At 41.4% G+C, this 21,781-nt stretch overlaps 1 protein-coding gene across 1 annotated transcript in view; it reads right to left on the bottom strand.

Moving 5' to 3' along the window:
* Positions 1-837: 837 nt before the first annotated feature.
* Positions 838-21,781, bottom strand: part of LOC148014196 (acetolactate synthase small subunit 1, chloroplastic-like) — a 100,632-nt gene continuing 79,688 nt past the window's right edge. Inside the window, exon 12 of the mRNA XM_087666277.1 lies at positions 838-1,670. Coding sequence (XP_087522403.1) covers positions 1,578-1,670 — 93 coding nt within the window. The 3' untranslated portion in view covers positions 838-1,577. The remainder of the gene's footprint in view (positions 1,671-21,781) is intronic.

Below are 21,781 nucleotides of genomic sequence, written 5' to 3'. Positions count from 1 at the left end.
GCCTTGGAGGGATCTTCTAAGATAAGGGCATTGAGAAATCCTTTGTGACTTAGCGCATCCACAATGACACTCTCCTTACTTGGCATGTACTTAATCTTAACGTCATGCTCTACAAGACTTCAACCCATCCTTGTTGCCTCCCTTTTGTAGAACCTCATGAAGCTATTCACAATGTTTGGATTATAGTGGGATTTTGTCTTAACACTTGTTATGTTAGTTTTTAGAAGAAATAAGGAAGGACTTCTTTGGCTGTGCCAACTTGCATTGTTGGTCCAAAAATCATCAAACTTAGGGCAATAGCAACCTGTATAGCTAATTGCTTGAAGGTTTATGATTTGTAGCCCTTGCTTATTGCAAATCCTTGAGAACCATGAAGAGGTTTAATAAATGGCTTCATTGGGTGAGAGGGTTGTTGAGATCCTTGAAGTTTGGAATGATCTACCAAGAGCATTTATATAAATGTTATGGTCTACCCAAAGAAATATTTAATGACTAGATACAAGCTTGTTTGATCCTCATGTCTTGTCCCACTCACACTTGCATGTGAGCCCCTTAACAATGTAGACGAAGGCGATTCTTTAGTTGTGGTCTTTACAAGGTGATATATGTATATATGTATACGCACACACACACATCTATATATACCTTATCCTTAACGATTATTTTCTTCTTTTGATTTGCTTGTATTCTTGATGCCTTGAGATGTCACTAGTTATAGTTCAAGCCCTCAATTGTTTTTGTGTTTGGCTTTTTTAAAGATTTTCCTATATAATGGTCAAAACCATCACTCAATATGCATGTCTTGTCTATGTGAACCACAATTTTGGTAGAATAGTAGCAAAACATTAAGTTCTTAAGGTGCAAAAGTACACATGCACATGTGTGCGCACACACACACACAATTATGTTAATGTGCACACATACTTGTGAACACACACAACACAACTTCAAGGTCCTCATTATTATAAACAACTAGAAAGATCCATTTTGGTTTTCCCTCTACTTCAGAATAGGGTTTTGTTGCTTGACAACACAATATCCAAAATAACATCAATGCTCCAAGAGGATTTGGCTTGTTTTAAGATTTACCTTGTCTTCTATTTGTTGTGCACACTTAAGTACTATTGATCCAGTGGTACATTTAGGTGTAGTAGCAATTACTGGCCATACATCCTTGATGGGTCACTGTTATCTGCAAACTAGAAGTCTTTCCTGATTACAGTTCTTTGTTGCTTTGTCCATAAAGACAGAATACTTGTTGAGCGCTCTCTCTCTCTCTCTCTCTCTCTCATGTAAAGATTGCTAGAAACTCTGTTGATTGGTCATTGAGAAGACTACACCCTTTGCAAATAGCAGCTTGAACATTTTTATTCTGTGACTAACTTTACTGTCATTGAATGAACTGCATCACACATACTTCAGTGAAAGTTCATGACCGGCAGTTCTGTTCCTGTCAAGAAGGCTAATAGCGTCTCTGGACTTGCATCCCTCTAGAATCTTCAAAATAAGATGTAAGAGGCTTGGTAGCTGTGGCTATATCCTTGTTCAAAAAAAACTTAACTAGCCATATCATGGACCTAGATAAATTTATTGATTAGCTGCAGTCCACCCAAGTACTTTGTGTCCACCCCTGACTCTCTCATCAGAGCCACACGTCCTGTTCTTGCCACCTACCAAAACACCAAAGGACTTAACAAAACGTTATCCTCAACAATCTGTAGCACATTTAAAACATGTTACATAAGGGGGAAAGAGCTAAAGAAACTTGAAAGGGAAAGACATGCAAGACAAACAAGGCAGATGCCAAGGACTATTGATAAGGAACTATAGCATGCTGTAAGCAAACAAAACAGAAAATACCCCAGGTTTTAGCTTTTATAGATTGACGAATTTTCCCATCAACTACCCATAATCCACATAAGAATCAACCACCCATACCTTCACTAGGTCTAGTCAGAGTAGCAATCTCTACAGAAATGCTTCTAGGGTCACTTAAAGCCGCAGTGTCTTCATTATCATCCACTGTTCTGCAACTTTTGTAGTGTATTGCTATTTGGACTCTCATAGTCATATCCTTCCTCCCCTTTATACATAGACAAACTCTGCATGTTCTATGCAGCAGGCATTCTTTGCAGAAATACTGTCATGCACATTGCACAGTCACACACTTTATCTATGTGCCAAAGCACTTACTCCTTTTTCCACCCTTCTCAATTCTGACCATAAATGCTGAAAAGGAGTTTTTGAAAGCGCAGACATGACCAATTATTTACAGAGCCTAAATCTTGTCCCCCCTATGAACATTATTGAGTTCAATCCTGATCAGCTGATATCCAGTTTCATGATCAGGTATCAGGTCTCCTAAACCACACCATTGTGTCTATCGACAGCATCATCAATTACAGATATAAAGAACACATTTGGACTATAATCTTGTTAAGGACTGTAGACCAATTCATGATGAAGACTACAACAAGGTTCTAAAAAAGAGTCTTGATTGTGAAATATGAAAATACCCATGGACGGCGAGAGCCCAAGGCCTTATTTGAAGGAACACAACAAGCTGTTCCAAATTTCTCCACATTATTACTAGCATGTCATCATGGCTATTCACCATTGACACTAAGCAATTTTTGTTTCATGCTTACACAGAAATATACAGTGCACATGTAATCAGGCACTTGTCCAGTTGACAAACTATGTGGCTCCCTTCATATGCTAAAAACCTGTTCCACTGCTGCTAAAAACCTGTTCCACAAGAAAAACAGCACTACTACTCTGCAGGCTGAAATAGCATCTACAGCTGAAATAGCCCACACAGAAAATGTAGCATCCCTTTTTTTGTCCCCAAAAAGTAGATACTTCTTTGAGATCAACAATGGTGCTAACTGCCAGGGGAAAACCAACACTGGCACAACATACAAGGAGCAGAAATCAAACACCACTAGAGCAATACACAAAGATTGCTGACTAGTTGGTACACTCATCTTGGGATTCTATCACTCTCACACTCAACATTGTTGCTGCTAAGCTAATATAAAAAGTCTTAGCTCTCACCAACGCGCCACTGCCCTCACCCCCGTACCCCCGTCGAACTGTGCCCCCGCTGACTAGCCATCGCGCCTCCCCCGTCCCTCTCGCCTGCCTCCTCGCCATTGCGCTGCCCCCCCCCCCCCCCCCCCCCTTTTCTCCTCGCCATCGCCCAACTTCGGGATTGGCTCCGCTCCACGCTGCGCATTGGCACAGCGTAGATCGTGGAGGCAATCCTCATGGGCCGTGGGATCTTCATGGTTCATCTCACCTCTGCGGACGCAGCTCGTGAGTTAGTGGAGAGCTCGCCCTATGCCTCCACGAAGGGGGTCATTCACATGGTTCCCTGGTACTACGGTTTCACAGTGGAGTCATTTGAGCTTCACAACAGATTTCTCAGGCACCCAGTCACTTTACTTTTCCCCGAACTGGCAGTAGAGTACCGCCAATCAATGGAGGACTTTGGTTGGCTCTTCGACACAGTTCTTTCTGCCTCCTTCGCGGATGCTGTGATAGCTGCAGGAGTCCCCAAGGTACGAGTGGCCGTGAAAGACAAAGTGTATACCCATGTTCTTGGAGATAGAGGCAGGAGGTCACTCCTTTAGGTAGCAGGTCACAGTGACCGGGCAACCAGGGTAGTGCCTGCGCTGCCATGACTTTGGGCATCGGGCAGCAGACTGTACGCGCTTCGGAGCCGAGGCAGCTCCGTCAACAGGCCCATAGGTGGACGCTAACGGCTTTGCACAGGTCCAAAGATGACAGAGAGGGAGACGGCAGGGGGGGCCACAACCAGCTCCACAGACGCAGCCTCGACAGCAAGGAGCAAGAGGGCAAGCGACGCCCCCTTAGTAGAGCACTCCGCACCTGGGCCCCCCCCCTTCCTTTTCCCCACCCGATAGGATCGCAACCCCCCACATCCACCACCCACGCCACAGACTACCTCACCTGAGATCCCACACCCGCCACCCCCCCCCCCCCCCCCCCTTTTGTTTGTATCATATACAAATGTACAAAAGGAGGGATCAGTTATATGTGCAAACACTGCTTCGTATGCTATTGAAGGCATTGGTCAACTTCCCGTTATTGCAATGGATGGAAAACTACCATGCTCGATCTCCCTCTGTTGAAAGCACCTACCCACAATGTATGTGAAAGTTGTGTACTCACTAAAATACATCATGCTTTGTTTTCCAAGGGTGGTACTATACGTGCCAATCAAATATTATAAATTGTGCATACTAATGTTCGTGGGCCCATACGTATTGAATCCATAGAAGGCTACTTGTACTTTGTTACTTTCATTGATGACATGACTCGTCATTGTTCAGCATATGCTTTGAAGCACAAATCCAAAGTGTTTACATGCTTTAAAACATTCTTGGCCTTGGCTGAAAATGATAGTGGATGCAAGTTGATTACACTCCATACTAATCAGGGAGGGAATATGTCATGGGAGTTCAACTCCTCCTTGGCTGAAAGGGGCATTATCCATCAATGTAATAGGCCTTACACACCAACAAAACGGTGTGGTTGAAAGAAAAAAATCACACACTTTGATGGAAATGGCATGTTGTATGCTATCACACAATAAATTGCCCCCAAAGTTTTGGCTTGATGCTATCTTCTGTACATTGTATGTGCTAAATTGCAGCCAAACTAAAGCATTCGCTGATTGTACGCCTTATGAGGCTTGGAATGGCCCCAGAAACTAATAGTATTACATATCCGTGTCTTTGCTTGCTTGGCATATGCTTTAGTGCCACAACCACGAAGACATGAATTGAAAGACAAGGCTATCAAATGCATCTTTATTGGTTATAGTCCAAAAAGTAAAGGGTACCACTTGTACCAACCCTGCAATAAGATTGTTTTTTAGTCGAGATGTGGTATTTGCTAAACATGTTAGTCAATCCTTCATGGATTGCAAAAATCAAGCCAAACTGGGACCTATGGAAATGTTTGACAATTTGTTGCCTTTATTTCAAGAAAGTGAACCTAATTTTGGTCAATTTCAGCAACCTATTTACGGTTTACAACAGCCAAATCGGTAGCAAACACATGTTGGACAGCAGCCTGATTTTAAGCCCATTGATTAAGGTATTGCTGATTATGAAGTGGCCAATGAGAGGGCTGCTATTCGAGAAGCTAAAACAATCCTGTGATGGCTGTTAAACACATTATGGGACAGCAAACAGCCTATTCCTTTTCCTGGTAGAACTAGAGCAGCCACTCGCCATACACAGGGTAACTTGGTTGCACAGCTAGCGCATGCAATGAAAAACCTCTTACTGTACATGATGTTGGCACATGTAAGTTATGTGACTTGCCTACTAATAAGGGTGCTATAAGCACTAAGTAGATTTACAAATTAAATCGCAAATCTAACAGTAGCATTGATCACTATAAGGCACATCCTAGTGCCAAAGGGTATGCCCAACAACATGGGATTGACTATGATGAGACATCTGCACCCACTTCACGCATAACCACCTATTAGATAACTCTGAGTAAGTAAATCGTTTTATCAGATCTGTCTTCTGCTGATGAACAACACCGTTCCGACCAAAACAAGCTCGAGAGACCTCTCTCTCCTCCCGACCACGCTTAGGAAGTTCTTCCAGTGCCACCCCGTCGTGGCCCATCTACCAGCTGTCATTACCTGGTGAGTTCTACTATTTTAGTATTACTCACTTCCTAAGTTCCCCTTAACCCCGTACGGGCGCCCAAAGTCCCCCAGACCGTCATCCCTCGCGCTTGTCTCCCCATCTATTACATTTATTAATGTAACATTTCCTCCCCCTTAAGAATCGGTTTCGTCCTCGAAAACGATAATTGGAAGGTCCAACTGTAAATTGGGAAACCTTTTCCTTAAACTACTTACTCGCTCCCATGTTGGGCTTTCTTTTGAACAATCTTTCCATTTGACCAGATATTCTTGATAAATAGTATTCCTTGTTTGTCTGTTACACACATTTAAAATTCTTTCTGGTTCATGTGCATTAGATTGGTCATCTAATAGCTCCTCAATGTTATCATTTAAGATTAGATTATCTAGATCACCCACCTTCTTTCTTAGCTTACATGAAAAACTGGATGTGTTTTACTACCAACAGGTAGTTGGAGCTTGTAAGCCTTTTTCCCGACCCTCTTGAGTATTGTGAAAGGACCACAATACCTAGACGAAAGCTTTGAACATCGTCCAGTTTTCATGGTTTTACTTTGTTCAGGCACCTTAAGATAATCTAATTCTCCTTCCTCAAAGGAGATGTCTCTTTGATGAGGATTTGCATAAGCTCTTGCTCGATTTTGAGCTTTCTTAATATTTTCTTGAGCAAATTTTAACATATTACTCATATCCTCCAAAAAGTTGCCTGCCTGAATCTTTTCCTTATGCAATTCTACTGCATGAGGAGCTCTGGACTGAAACCCATACATTAGCATAAATGGACTATATCCAGTGGAAGAGTGCTTGGCACTATTATATGCAAACTCTGCTATCGGTAGATACTCTTCCCAATTAGTTTGGCTTTTACTTACATGTGCGCTGAGAATAGCTTCAAGAAATTGATTAACCCTTTCAGTTTGCCCATCAGTGTGCGGGTGCTCTGCGTACTCATGCTAAGTTTAGCATCCAACTTCCTAAATACAGCACGCCAAGATTGACTATCAAATTTTCTATCTCGATCAGAAACTATATTTGTTGGAAGGCCATACAATCGGTATATGTTCTCTATGAACAATCTAGCCAATTCTGGTGTCTTAACATCAGTTGAAGTTGGAATAAAGCTAGCCATTTTAGTTAACCTATCCACAATCACCCACACAGAGTCATGCCCCCTTTGTGTTCTAGGTAACACGACAATAAAGTCCATGGAGATACTCTCCCATTTTCCCGAAGGAATCTCTAATGGGTGGAGAAGTCCTCCCATTTTCAATCTTTCAGCTTTATTAACCTAGCATTTATTACATTTGACCACATAGTCAAGGATGTCCTTATTCATTCCAGGCCAATAGAACTGCCTTTTAATAAGACTATAAGTCTTATTAACTCCTCGATGTCCCGCACTAGGGGTATCATGACACTCAAAGAGTATCTGGCGCCTTATTTATTTGTCTTTCGGGACACATACCCTACCCTTGTAGAGTAAATAACCATTATCAATGGTAAAATTCTTCCACTTGAATCCTATTTGAGCAACCTCTGATGCTCCATTTCCTTGTTGAACATCCTCAGATATTCCTTCCTCAGTGGAGGCCCTTTCATTTGGATCCCGATTTTCTATTGCTTCCCAGATGTTGGAATATGCCGGATCAACCTGGCATTTCGGATTCAAGTAAATCGGACGTGAACTAAGTAAAACAAAATTCATTTATGATGGGCATTCTCTGAGTGCACTAGCCACTATATTGTACTTTCCCTTTCTATACCTTATTTCATAGTCGAACTCTTAAAGGGGTTCGGCCCATCTGGCTTTACGCCCTTGTAGATCTGGTTGGTCATTAAGCCACTTAATGCTTTCATGATCCAACATGATCAAAAGTTTTGCACCGTACAAATAGTGCCTCCATTTCTTCATTGCATGTACTATTGCATACAACTCCCTCTCATAAATAGAATAATTCCGTATTGCACGGTCTAATATCTTGCTTTCAAAAGCAACTGGTCGACCTTCTTATAATAAGACCGCACCTACTGCCTTATCACTGGCATCAACTTCAACCACGAATGGTTTATTGGGATAAACAATTAATAGTATTGGAGCTGTAGCAATAGCTACCTTAAGTTTTTGAAAACTTTCATTTTGGTATGTTCCCCAATTAAAGCTCTTCCCTTTCCCTTTAAGTTGGTCTGTCATTGGAACAGCTATCTTGGCATAATCTTGAATAAATCTACGATAAAATCCAGATAATCCTAGGAAGATCTGCAGCTCTTCTAGGTTCCTTGGATATGGCCATTCAATAATTGCCCTTACTTTTTCTGGATCCATCTTGATTCCCTCTTTCGAGATAATATGCCCCAAATATTTGACCTCTTGTGCGAAGAATTCACATTTAGTTTTCTTCGCATAAAGGAAATGTGTTCTTAACAATTGGAATACTAATCGTAAGTGTTCCAAATGTTCTTTTCTTAATTTACTAAGATCAAGATATCATCCAAAAAGACTACTACAAAGTGTCCTAGATAGGGCCATAACATACTATTCATCATCTTCATAAAAGTAGCCGGTGCATTGGTGAGGCCAAAAGGCATTACCAAAAAATCATAATGTCCATATCTAATACGGAATGTTGTCTTAGGAACATCTTGTGCCTTAATTCTTACTTGGTGATAGCTTGATCTTAAGTCAATCTTTGTGAAGAATTTTGCCCCTTGTAATTAATCAAAAAGATCTTCCATTCTGGGCATAGGAAATTTATTCTTCACCATTATTTTATTAAGTGCTCTATAATCAACACAAAGTCGCATAGAACCATCTTTTTTCTTTACCAATAAAATTAGCAAAGCCCAAGGTGAATTGCTAGATTGTATAAACCCTTTATCAAGGTAATCCTTAATTTGTCTTTCAAATTCTTGGTGTTGTGTTTCACTTAGCTTACAAGGTGGTTTAGAAATAGGGTGTGTATCCCTATTTATGTCAATTGGGTTATTTACATCACCCCTGGGCCCTATCTGGTGGAAGGCCACTTGGTAAATCAGAAGAAAACACATCTTTAAATTCATCTAACAAACCACTCAATTCATTACTTACATTCAACTCAAAAACATAAGAAAATTGTTGCTTTATATTACAAAAAGTAAAAGTGTCTTGTATAGGAAGGGACCATAACATATGTACCTCACAAGCTTCCTTCTTTATCAACTTCTGAACTTCAATGGAACACATGAAAGGGTTATCGGATACTTCATGTTCACCTTGAATCACAAAAGTCTTACCATCTCTTTCAAATTCCAGTGTATTATGATGATAACTACGCTTTAAGGATGGTTCCAATCCCCATAGCCACTCCCTCTCTAAAGCAATATCGGCTCTTTCCATATTCATAATTTGAAAATCAAGTTTATCTTTATATCCTTGGATCTCAATTTCCAAATTGGATACCATTCTATCCCATATTTTATTATCCTAACCTTGCATCATACGAACAACATATTGATACCCACTCTTTTGTTGGGGAAGTTTCAATTTTTTGACAAGTGCATAATTTATAAAGTTGTGGGTGGCAGAGTCATCAATCATGACTCTAACCCTCTTTCCAACTATCAATCCATGCACTCTAACTAAATCATGTGGCCTGAAAGTAGGTTGCCACATAGAAGTTGACATGCAACACCTGTGTTGTACATCCTTGTGCAAGACCTCTAAAGATTTATAATTTTCATGCCACCTTAATTTCAAGGTTTGCACTACATGGATTTGTTTCTCTTTTCCCTTGCCCTTGTTCTTATCCTTTCTTTTGTCTTCCCTCTTTTTCCTTTGAGGGCAATTCCAAGCAGCATGGTTAGGGGATAGGCAATCGAAACACAGTCTTTCTTTTCTAGCCATATGAAAGTCACCTTGACTTAACTTCGGCCTTACATATTGTTTCTTTTCAAAGGGTTGTTTCTTACCCTTACAGAATGGCATTTTCCTTTGAAATTTTCCTACAAATTTTGAGGCTTCAAATTCCTTAGTCTGGGGCTCCGTATCAGTGAGACTAGTGAGTGCACCTGGACGCGTATTATCTTCAATGATTAATGCAAATTTAATTGCCTCTTCAAGCATCTTGGGTGAACTCCTTTTCACTTCCTTTTTACAGGCCTGATCTAGTCCCCTTATAAATCGTCTTGTCTTTTGAAATTCGTCTATTCCTTTCAATTACAGGATTATCTCACGATACTCCTCGAGATATGTCAGCAAAGGTCTTCTCTTTTGTCTGACAAAATCCCAATCTTCCCAATTTCTTTCCTTTTCATTTTCAAGAAGGAATTCTTTTAGAAAGGCCAATTCAAATTGAGCCCAAGTTTCAGGTATTTTATTTGCCTCCTTTAAAGTTCTCCACCATTCTTATGCCTTTGGCCCCAAAATTAAACTAGCCTCTAGTGCCTGAAGATGTGGTGGAGTATTCTTTAATTTGTGCAAATCTTCCCAATTTTGTAGGAAATTAAAGATAGTATCTTTATTTCTGTCTTTTTCCTCCCCATGAAACTGAGGGGGTTTCATATCCTCAGCTTTTGGTGGGGTTTCCTAGAGTCTCGCATAGTCACATCAAGATCTTTCGATGAAGGTGGAATATTTGAGGTCTGTACCTTATCTTTATCTCTTTCTAGTAATAAGGCTAATTGGGATTTTATTTCGATGAGTGCTTGAGTTAACAACTCCATTTGAACCCCCTGTGCTTGCACACATACAGTAAGATTATCAAATTGTTCTCGTGTAGCAAAAAATTCTTCCCATTGTTCTTCTTGTATTTCAGTTTCATTGGGATCCGCCATAGGATGGTCCCCAGAATTAGAGCCTTCGGTTACCCCCTCTCTCTCTCTTTCCCCTCCATCTATACACTGGAATTAGAAAGCAAATATAAGAAATTTGCGTGCAAAGATGAGGTACTTCCCAGATTACAGTGATAGGGCAGATGTCAATGGCTTTTTCAGCTTAGTAATAGCAAAGGAACAGTGCGACTTTTCTCCAATTTGAGCAGGTCGCATGGGAATAAGACCTGTCGGGCAGGAACTGTGACCACACTTATAACTTAAAGCGAGACTTCGCCCAACTTGCACCGTCCCACCGTACTCGCTAAGTACATGGGCTCTGCCCGTGACGCCAACACGGAAGTGATCTCTCATGCGACGCCAACACGGAAGTGATCTCTCAGGCAACACCAACATGGAGGTGATCAATTGGGCTCCGCTCGCGCAGGTTCGAATCATGCCGTCCACGCCGTCCCTGCAACCATTGCTAACACGGAAGCGTCAGGGGCTTCCACACACCAACATGGAAACGTCTAAGACGGGACCCGTTCACGCTTCGGCAGATATTTTGAAATGACTGAAGACGAGGACGAAAACCCTTTCGACAGGAAGTGATCTCTCAGGCGATGCCAACACGGAAGTGATCTCTCTGGCAACGCCAACACGGAGGTGATCAAGTGGGCTCCGCCCGTGCAGGTTCAAATCCTGCCGTCCCTGCAGCTATCGCTAACACGGAAGCATTAGGCGCTTCCACACGCCAACACGAAAACGTCTGAGACGGAACCCATTCACGCTTCGGCAGAAATTTTGAAACGGCTGAAGACGAGGACAAAAACCCTTTTGACAGGACGTGGCCGATGGCTCTGATACTAGTATTAGATAACTCTGAGTAAGTAAATCGTTTTATTAGATCTGTCTTCTGTTGATGAGCAACTCTGTTTCGGGCAAAACAAGCTCGAGAGACCTCTCTCTCCTCCTGACCACGCTTAGAAAGTTCTTCCAGTGCCACCCCATCGTGACCCATCTACCAGCTGTCATTACCTGGCGAGTTCTCATTTTAGTATTTACTCACTTACTTCCTAAGCTCCCCCTAACCCCGTATGGGCGCCCAAAGCCCCCGAACAGTCATCCCTCGCGCTTGTCTCTCCATATATTACATTTATTAATGTAACGCCACCATTCACAATGTCATTGCTTTGGTTGCTCATTATAACTGGCATGTGCAGCAGTTGGATGTGAAGAATGCTTTTCTAAATGGTGATCTTCATGAGGAGGTTTATGTTACTCAACCTCTCGGCTTTGTTCAGAAAGGGTCAGAAAGCAAGGTGTGCCATTTGCATGAGACTCTCCATGGTTTAAAGTAGGCACCTAGGACATGGTAGCTTTAAACCACCTAGGGCATGGTATGAGAAGATATCTGCATACTTGATTGCTCCTAGCTTCAATAATTCACACACTGAGAGCACACTTTCTATCCATAAAGATGGGCATAGCCTCTTGATTCTCATTCTTTATGTGAATGATATACTCTCGACTAGGCCTCACAAGACACATATTTCAGCTTTAAAAGCTGAATTATAGCATGCTTTTGAGGTGACAGATCTTGGTCACTTGCACTACCATCTTGGCATACACTTTATTGCAATTGAGGGAAGCATTATTTTGCAACAATCTAAGTACATTGGCAATGCCTTGAGCGTTTTCTAATGCTTCCTTTTATCAACAAGCTCTTGGCTGTTTATTCTATTTGCATAATACACCGCAGACATTTAGCTTGGGGTCTCTCAATTGGCATGCTTTATGCACAACCCTAGTACTACATATTGGTAAACGAGTGTAACCAACCTTTTGTATATCAATTGTTACCAAGACATATTGGCTCAATGATTCCAAATTAATTTGATGGTCATGTACTTTGAAGGGCAATTTGTATTATCGAGCCTTTGAAAATATGATTAAATGTTCATCTTTATATTTAAGGGTAGCCAATGGACAAAATGCCTTATAATTATACTTGGGTCGTCATTGATAAGATGCCCAAGAGAAATTATAAAGTTTAGTCAAGTGATTAGATTGATCAGAAAGCTCACATAACTAAGACTTTTACACTCAGATAGTGGCATTGACTAGAAGCCCATATAATGAGTGGTTTCAAAAAGTGAAACCAAATGCTCATGATCAAAGAAACAAACTATGAACTCTAGGAACTGGTTAGACACGAAGATCCAGACAGAATGTCCTATGCGCAATGAGAGAGACGGAGAGAGTGAGAGAGAGCAGAGTAGAGAGTGAACACGTTTTCAAGTACAATGACGAGTGTATCTTTAGGTTTTTAGATAAATATATATGTGTAAGTACAAGTGCTAAGGGTGCGTTCACACCCGAGGCACAAGGCCTTTACTCCCAACAACCTCCCACCTAAAGGCAATGTGCCTGAAGAGGAGAAAAGAATCATCTAAGTCTAGGTATGTACAAAGTTGAAATACATATATCGATCCAACTCCCATCATCTATTGGCAATGAGCAAACTGCTTTGTTGGAAGACCCTTCGTGAGAAGGTCTGCAAGATTATCATCTGTATGCACTTTGACAAGCTCAATGCTCTTGCTGTCAAGTACATCTCTAATGAAGTGGTACTTCACCTGTATGTGCTTTGTCTCTGTATGAAAGACAGAATTCCGTGCTAGCATGATAGCACTTTGACTATCACAATGGAGAACAGGTAACTCTGAGATGTCAAGCTCTCCCACCAGACGTGAAAGCCATAAAGCCTCCTTGCATGCCTCAGTGGCAGCCACATACTCTGCCTCTGTAGTAGACAATGCAACACACTTTTATAGCCTCGAGATCCAAGAGACTGTTCCTCATGTGAAAGTAAACACATACCCAGAAGTGAATTTCCTACAGTCCGCATGACCAACATAGTCGGCATCCGTAAAGCCAACAGATGCCTTCTACTTCCAAAGCAGATGCACAACGAGGTATCTTATAATACCTTTCACTGCATCCCAATGCTTCTTGCCAAGGGTTGCCATGTATCTGCTAACCACTCCCACTGCAAAGGGAATATCAGGACGTGTAGCAACCATAGCATACATCAAACTGCCAATAACTGAAGCATATGGTATCTTGGTCATTTGAGCCTTCTCATCATCACATGTAGGGCTGTCCTCTGCACTAAGTTTCACATATGGAGGCAATGGAACCCCAATTATTTTCCACTCCTCCATATTGAAACGCTGCAAAACTTTGGAGATATACTTTTGCTAAGATAGAGTAAGCCTTTCGATCTATCTCTGAGTATTCGCATGCCAAGAATGTGATTTGCATCACCGAGATCCTTCATGTTAAAGCTGCCATGAAGACTTTGCTTCAATAAATCCAAGGCATGAGTATCCCTGCCAACAATCAGTATGCCATCAACCTACAAAACCAAGATAATCAGGCTTCAACAAACCCTTCAGGCTGTTGCATATATATGTCCTTATGCAAATCACCATGTAAAAATGCAATCTTTACATCCATCTGTATGAGCTCCATATCCTCAATTGCAACCAAGCCCAAAATGGTTCTCAATGTAGTCATCTTAACTACACGAGAGAAAATCTCATCAAAGTCGATTCCATGCTCCTGCTTGTACCCCTTTGCAACCAATCTTGCTTTGTACTTTGGTGAGGAACCAGAAGTGACCTTCATCTTGTAAACCCATTTGCATGAAAGAGTTTTCTGCCCTTTAGCCAACTGCGCAAAGTCCCAAGTGCCATTTTTTTCAAGAGATTCCATCTCTGACAGCATGGCTTTATACAATTTCTTGTTGTCCTGTCTGTCCATTGCTTCCTTGAAGCAAGACGGTTCACCACAGTCTGTCAACATGACATATTCAGCCACATTAATTGCACCAAGAACAAACCTGTCAGGTTGTCTAGCAGCTCTAGACGATCTCATAACCCAATGGTCATTGTTTGTTGGCTGTTCTTGCAAATTTCCATTTTCAGCATTCTGTCCTAGCATTTCAGCCTGCAAATCAGTATTAACAGCTTGCTGTCCTGGCTGTTCCTGCACATGTAATGGCTCATTTTCATAGGCAATAGCTGGCTGATCATTTCCTGCATTTACAGGTTCATTTACAGCAGGTATTTGCTGCTGTACAACAGGCACATGTTGCTATCCAAAAGGTATTTCTTCCAAGAATACAACCCTGCGGACCTCCTCAATCTTTTCGGGCTGTTTGTGCATGCAATCTTCCCGGAATATAACGTCATTGCTACGCACTACTTTCCATTTCTCAAGATCCCACAATCTTTACCCCATTTCACCCTCGTCACCATATCCTAGGAAAATGCATTTACAGGACTTCGGCTTAAGTTTGCTGCGTTTTTCTTTACGAATGTGCACAAAAGCCTCACAACCAAACACTTCCAGATGAGCATATGAAGGTGGCTTGCCCGACCACACTTCTTGGGAAACTCCCCCCTCCAAAGACCTGTTTGGTGACCGATTAATTAAATGAACGGATGTCATAACAGCCTCTGCCCAAAAACCATGGGGTAATGCAATATGAGACAGCATCGTACAGACCTTATCCTGTATGGTCCAATTCATACGCTCTACAACTCCATTTTGGGGCGGATTATGAGGGGCAGTAAGCTCCCTCTTTATCCCTTTGCTGTCACAAAATGCCTGAAAGACCTTAGACACATATTCCCCACCATTGTCAGAGCGAAGAAACTTAAGCATCTTATTTGTCTGATTTTCACCCAATGCGAAGAATTTTTTAAACTTGTCAAGCACTTCATCCTTGCTACGAATAGGGTAACCCATACTTTCCGTGTAGCATCATTGACAAAGGTGACAAAATATTTCTTTCCCCCTAAAGATAATCCTAGCATTTGACATACATCCAAATGTACTAACTCTAGAGGAGAAGATTTCAAAGAAAGAGACTTTTTGTGAGACGTCTGTGCATGTTTGCCATAAATGCAATGATCACAATGCTCAAAATCAATATAACGAAGACAAGGCAAGTAACCCAAACGAAAAAGCACTTTCATTCCTGTTTGACTCATGTGTCCCAACCGGCCATGCCACAAAGAAACGCTTGGCTACTCGATCACGGCAACAATATGGTCACGCACACTAGATACATGAAGTGGATACAAAGTATCACTCTTGCAACCTCTGGCAATAACCCTAGATCCCTTACAGATCTTCCATTTTTCATTACCAAAGGTGGTATGAAAACCATCATCATCTAGCTGCCCTGTGCTAATCAAGCTCTTCTTGAGCTGACGTACATGCCATACATGCTGAAGTGTAAAGATAGAGCCATGCTGAAACTGTAACTGCACATTGCCAATACCTGCAATCTCACATGCATAGTTGTCCCCAAGATGGACAACACCATGTCGACCCCTTGTATAGGCGGAAAACCACTCACGATGAGGGGTGACATGAAAGGAAGCACTTGAATCAAGAATCCAGGTATGCATGGCATCATCTGTATCTACAAGTAAAGCATCTACACCAAAGTGTGAAGAGACAAAGAGTACGTCACTCCTACTGTCACTGTCATGAGTGACTACATTCACCTCTTCAATTTTTACACTGCTCTTCTAAGGCTGACTGTTCTTCTTCTCTTCCTTGCTATCATCTGTCTTCTTACCTTTTCCTTTCTCTTTCTTCCATTTGTAGCAGTCACGTTTAAAGTGACCCTTCTTGCCACAATGATGGCATTCAACATCTTTGCCACATGATTTACTGCGTCCCTTGCCATCATATTTGCCCTTTTGTTGTGATCTGCCCCTAATATGCAAAGCATTGGAAGACTTACTAGATGCATTGTTCTGCCAATTCATATCTTCCATAAGTAGAGCACTCTCTACATCAGCATACAAAAGGATCACATTAGAATTGCTCATAGTAGTTCTGAATGTATCCCAACTCTTTGGTAGAGTGCAAAGCAAGAAAGTAGCCTTAAATTCCTCATCAATCATGAACTTCAAGGCAACCAACTAACTGAAAATGGAGTTAAACTCACTCAAGTGAGTAGACATTGCTGTACCCTCTTTCATACGCAAATCCATAAGCTTTTTCAACCAATACGCTTTGCTTGCAGCACTCTTTTGTGCATACAGTTCTTCCAATCTAGTCCATATAGCATATCCAGAATCCAAACCTTCAATGTTGAAGAGCAAGGCATCAGAAATCGATAGCTCTATGGTTGAGCGTGCAAGCTCATTTAACTCGTCCCAATCATCCTCATCCATATCCGCGGGCTTTGCCCCTTTGGTTTTGATCGGCTTTGTTTGTTTCTTTTGTAGCAGGATACTGTAGCACTGCTTTTGCCAAACTGCAAAATTGTGTGCGCCTTCAAGATTCTTTATGTGCATCAGATTACTGCTGTCATTGCTGCCAGCCATGATTTTCAGCCCAAATGTGACCAAAAAACCAGCAAAGGCAGGCCCAAACTGTCACCCAAGTGACCAAGGTACAAACAAGTACTAATCAGCAATAAATGACCATGCAGAAGCACAGATTTCAGATCTGTAATTAAATTTTCAGAAGCACCAAACCATGTGCTACAGCATTATCCAACTAATTACAGCTGTTGCAAGGGCATATACATCACATTACATGAGGAATCCCAAAATTTCAGCTGCAATTTCTGTTGTACATGTACCCACGGGCATAAAATTTGACACGAACGGTCAAAAGCCCCAAAATTTTGTGCTCAAAGCATCAAACACACATCTGCATTTCCTCTCTCATGCATAGGACAGGCCAATTTTGCCAAAATATAGTAATTTCAGCAAAACCCCCAAATTTTACCAAGTGTTGATGTCCAAATTGCGCGGAATTCAACCTGCATGTACATAAAATGACCAAATACTGCACAAATTTTGCCCAAACTGCAAAAGCCCCAAGTTGCACGGGGTCCAATGTGCACCAATGTCAAGAAATTGGGTAAATTTCAGCCCAATTTGCGCATGTACATGAAAAGTCCCAAATGTCGGGGACAAAATGTCACAATATTCCTGCAACTTTGAGACAAATGACCTTGCTCTACATCACAATCCCCAAATGAAGTTGAATTTTTCCTGTTTTTTTTTTTTACAATTTTGAAAGAAAAAACGTGACGAGGTCAATTGACCCCGTGCAAGTCGTCGACGAGACGTCGACCTACGACTGCCTGCCACGGACCACCATCGCGCGACTACTGGCCCGTTACGCTCTGTCCTTGTTAGATTTTGTTGGTCCTCGCCAACTTTGTTGCTCGTTGGTCCTCGCCGACTTTGTTTCCCACTCTGCCCGCTCTTTCCGACTGGCGAATGTCGCCTATTCACAACCTATCGCACCCCGTCCAACAGTTCGTTGACTTGGACTTCATCAGATCTGTCGCCCACGATGCCTGCAGCCCAACCTGCAACTCCAACTCTGTCGTTGACTCCTGCAAGATTGATGGAGTGTTAAGCACCTTGGCTCTGATACTAGTTTGTAGAGACTAGTTAGGCACGGAGATCGAGATAGAATGTCCTACGCGCAGTGAGAGAGACAAAGAGAGTGAGAGAGAGCAAAGTAGAGAGTGAGCACGTTTTCAGGTACAATGACGAGTGTACCTTTAGGTTTTTAGATAGATATATATGTGTAAGTACAAGTGCTAAGGATGCGTTCACACCCCAAGCACTTTTAAAGGCACGAGGCCTTTATTCCCAACATGAACCAATGATTATGTTCGAGTCAAAGGCTCCGAAATTACACAAGGAACAATTTTTTGTCATTTTCAACAAAGATTTATCATTTATAGCCTCTACGAGCACCCAAGCTCCATGCCTATATATCGGAGGTCTCTCTCTTCATTTGGAATACACTCTCATGCTGAAATTTCAGCCATATGCTTTGTACTCTCCTATCTATCTCTCATCCAAGAAGCACTTTCTACTTAGCTTCATCTAATCCAAGCACTAAAAAAAAAATCAACTTGTTGCTTGCAGTTTACAAAAATAAAAAGTTTCAAAACCCCTAATTACAGCAAATGAGCCCTTTTATATATGGTTTGAGCATTCGGTGCCCACGCTTTGTTTCAATAAATTTGCGCGTGGAGGGGGAGGGGGGGATTTTTCTCTTAGTGTGGTGTCAACTAACTAACTAACTCACACACACACACACACACACTCTCTCTCTCTCTCTCTCTCTCTCTCTCTCTCTCTCTCTCTCTCTCTCTCTCTCTCTCTCTCTCTCATCGAGGGACATCATCAAGTGGGATCATAGTAGACAGAGCTACAGTGTTATGCAGAGCATTACGCCCTAGGGTATCTGGTCGGCAACGAAGACATGCTCATATGCGACACATTTGCATTACGATTGCTCGTTACAGACGAAGATTACTACATCAAGTCAGTCGAGGATAGCTTGCAAAGTCTTGGTGGATTCCATAGATTAAGAGGGAGATATTCTATACTCTTTTTAGTTTCTTAGTTTTCTATATTTTTCATTTTCCGTTTCAATTTATCATGTAGACCTGAACATAATCTATTTTCTTCTTTAATGAGAGATGATGATACTAGTTGTATTAGTTATGGTCTCATAGGCTATTCTAGCCTTCTAGAGACGTTAATAAATATTTCTTTCTCTCTTCCTTTCTTTTTTTCTTTCTCCTAATTTTCATGGTGATAAGTGATCGAGTTGGTTAAGTTCAAAGTATTATCATTCTCACGTTCTTCTCCGTGCTTTACACAAGAGTATCCACTAGTGGTAATTGTTTCATGCTCAATGATTCACGCATTTCTTAGCTAAGAAAAAAACACTCTACAATGGCGACAGCTAGCTGTGAAACTGAATAAAGGGCAACATTTACAATTACATTAAAATGTGTATGGCTCAAACGCCCATCTACACTAATAGTCAGAGTGCCATGGTAGTTACGAGAAATCCAATCTTTCATACTTACACTAAGTACATTGAGATACATTATCATTATGTCAAAGAGAGGCTCCATGCAAGGGAGATTGACTTGGTTTATGTCCCTACACATGACAACTTGGCATATATGTTTACAAAAGATCTCTCTAGAGAGAAGTTGGAAGCCTTTCGCAAGGCTCTCAACTTGATACCGTTTGGGGCACTTTTTAATGATCTCACGAGCACTTTTAACCTTCTAGCTAGAGAAGGGTTTTTTCCCCATGAGAACACCCGTTAGTGGGTGTAGTACTTAGTGCCTTAGGGATTGTACTTTCATTCATTCTCACATAGTGGATGTGACCTTCCAACACTTTTTTCTCTCTTGTTGTTTACTTGTTCACTGTGCAAGTGTGTGCATATTGTTGAATTCTAACCTAACACTTATGACAGTACAATCAATGGCAGATCATGTTTTAAAGGGTATCAAATGTAGAGATAGTTGAAAAGGTCGAGACTTCAATGGAGAAATAGCCTTCATAAAAAGATCTATCAAAATGTCTTTTGATTAGCAAGCCCAATCACGATAGATGAATCCATGCATACTAAGTTAAGAAACACCTTAAAGAAAAGGCTTAAATCCTTGATTTCTTTGAGGTATGTGAAGACAATCTTCATGGCTTGCCAATGATTCACAAAAGGGCAATAAATGACCATGCTTGATTGGGAAGCTGGATACTGCACTGAATGGACAAATGCCCCCCTCAATTGTAAAAATTTTGAAGAGATAAAGGAGAATGAAGTACTCATAAGTAATCACAATAAAGTGGCTATTGCAAAAAAAAGTTGTAATAGTGCAATTTGGACAGCATTGATCCCAATAATAAGCAAATCATCAATAAAAATCAGCAAACCTGAAATATCTGGCTTTGAAGGAACATGTGCCATAATAGGATCGCTTGTTGAAAGAGCATCATCAATGGAGATTTTAGCATGCTGCTCATCATTAGAATCAAGATAATAAAGCCCTAAAGTAAGAGTGTTAGTCAATACAATGAGGTGCCCAATCATCATAAATTGCACACTAAGGGCCATCAAAAAGAACTTGAAAGCCCAAAGTGGCAATGGTCGGGATGGAAAGTGTGAGTGTGTGCAACAAAAGAATGCAAACACGAGAGACAAAGGAAGGGAAACATAAACAGCATGTTTTTGCTATATATAGCATTTCCCCACTTGCAAGAGATGATGTATAGACATTATTTCTGCTGTACATATGGAGAGAGATTTGGCATATTTCTGCTATATATAGCAGTTCCCACTGCCATATGACCATTATAAATCTGTGTGTGTGTGGAGAGAGATTTGGCATATTTCTGCTATATATAGCAGTCTCCCACTGACTGGTCATCATTCTTCTTTGCATATTCAGCACAATCCGACTTTTGGGACTCTCCTCTATCTTTCGGTGCTGCCTTTTGTCAGTAGCATGACCGGGAGCCCTTGCTAACACTTTGGGTTGCATGTGGGGACTGATGAGTCTACATTATATTCAGCATGCCTTTGGAGCTCAGAGACACAAAGCATCCCTATAAGGAACTCCCGGATCCAAAAATATCTAAAAAGGGAAGGTATAATACAAAAATTGACTGAATAGCCAATTAGGAGGTCTATAATGTCAAACCATGTAGATCAAGAAAAAAAAAGTGCTAGAATCCCATGTCCCGAGAAAAGCATTTCCCCTCTTGCTCATAGTCTCAAAACCACTGTGTATTCTCTTCCATCTCTCATGGAGAGTACGCACAATCTCTGTCTAGATTTTGGAGAGAGTCTTTGCAATAAATATGCCCAAGAAATGCTACATCCAGCTATCTTTATGTACAAACGATAATTCTTAGCTATGAGCTCCTATCTATGACCATGCCCCTAAGTGCACACAGTTTGTGAGAAATCTAGAAAAATAATCCTACTTACAAGCTTCCCTGAAACAAGAGAGCCATAACACCCCTGTACATCCTCATACCCACAAGTTGGGCCTCTCTCTATGACCCAAGCAATTGTCCTCCACATAGCAATCATAGAGTCTGCAATACCCACAAGCTCGGCCTCTCTCTAGGACCCAAGAAATTGTCCCCCACGTAGCAATCGTAGAGTTTGTAGTGCCTTGAAACACCATCATGAGGACTCTCCTCCAAACCTCCTAAGCCCTTGGGCAATCCCATCATAGTTACCAAAGAATGGCAATGAGAGATCGTAAGGAAACGAGAATAAGGCCCCAAGGGGAACAAGAATGAAAGGGGGAACAAATTCCACTATACAGATAATACATGTACATCTCTCTCTCTCTCTCTCTCTCTCTCTCTCTCTCTCTCTCTCTCTCTCTCTACACACACACACACACACACACAC

This window comes from Lygodium microphyllum, chromosome 25 (genome assembly GCF_053477565.2).
Source record: "Lygodium microphyllum isolate KBCC chromosome 25, Lygodium_microphyllum_v1.1.10, whole genome shotgun sequence".
Taxonomy (NCBI): Eukaryota; Viridiplantae; Streptophyta; class Polypodiopsida; order Schizaeales; family Lygodiaceae; genus Lygodium; species Lygodium microphyllum.
This window is presented reverse-complemented; position numbering and strand designations above follow the sequence as displayed.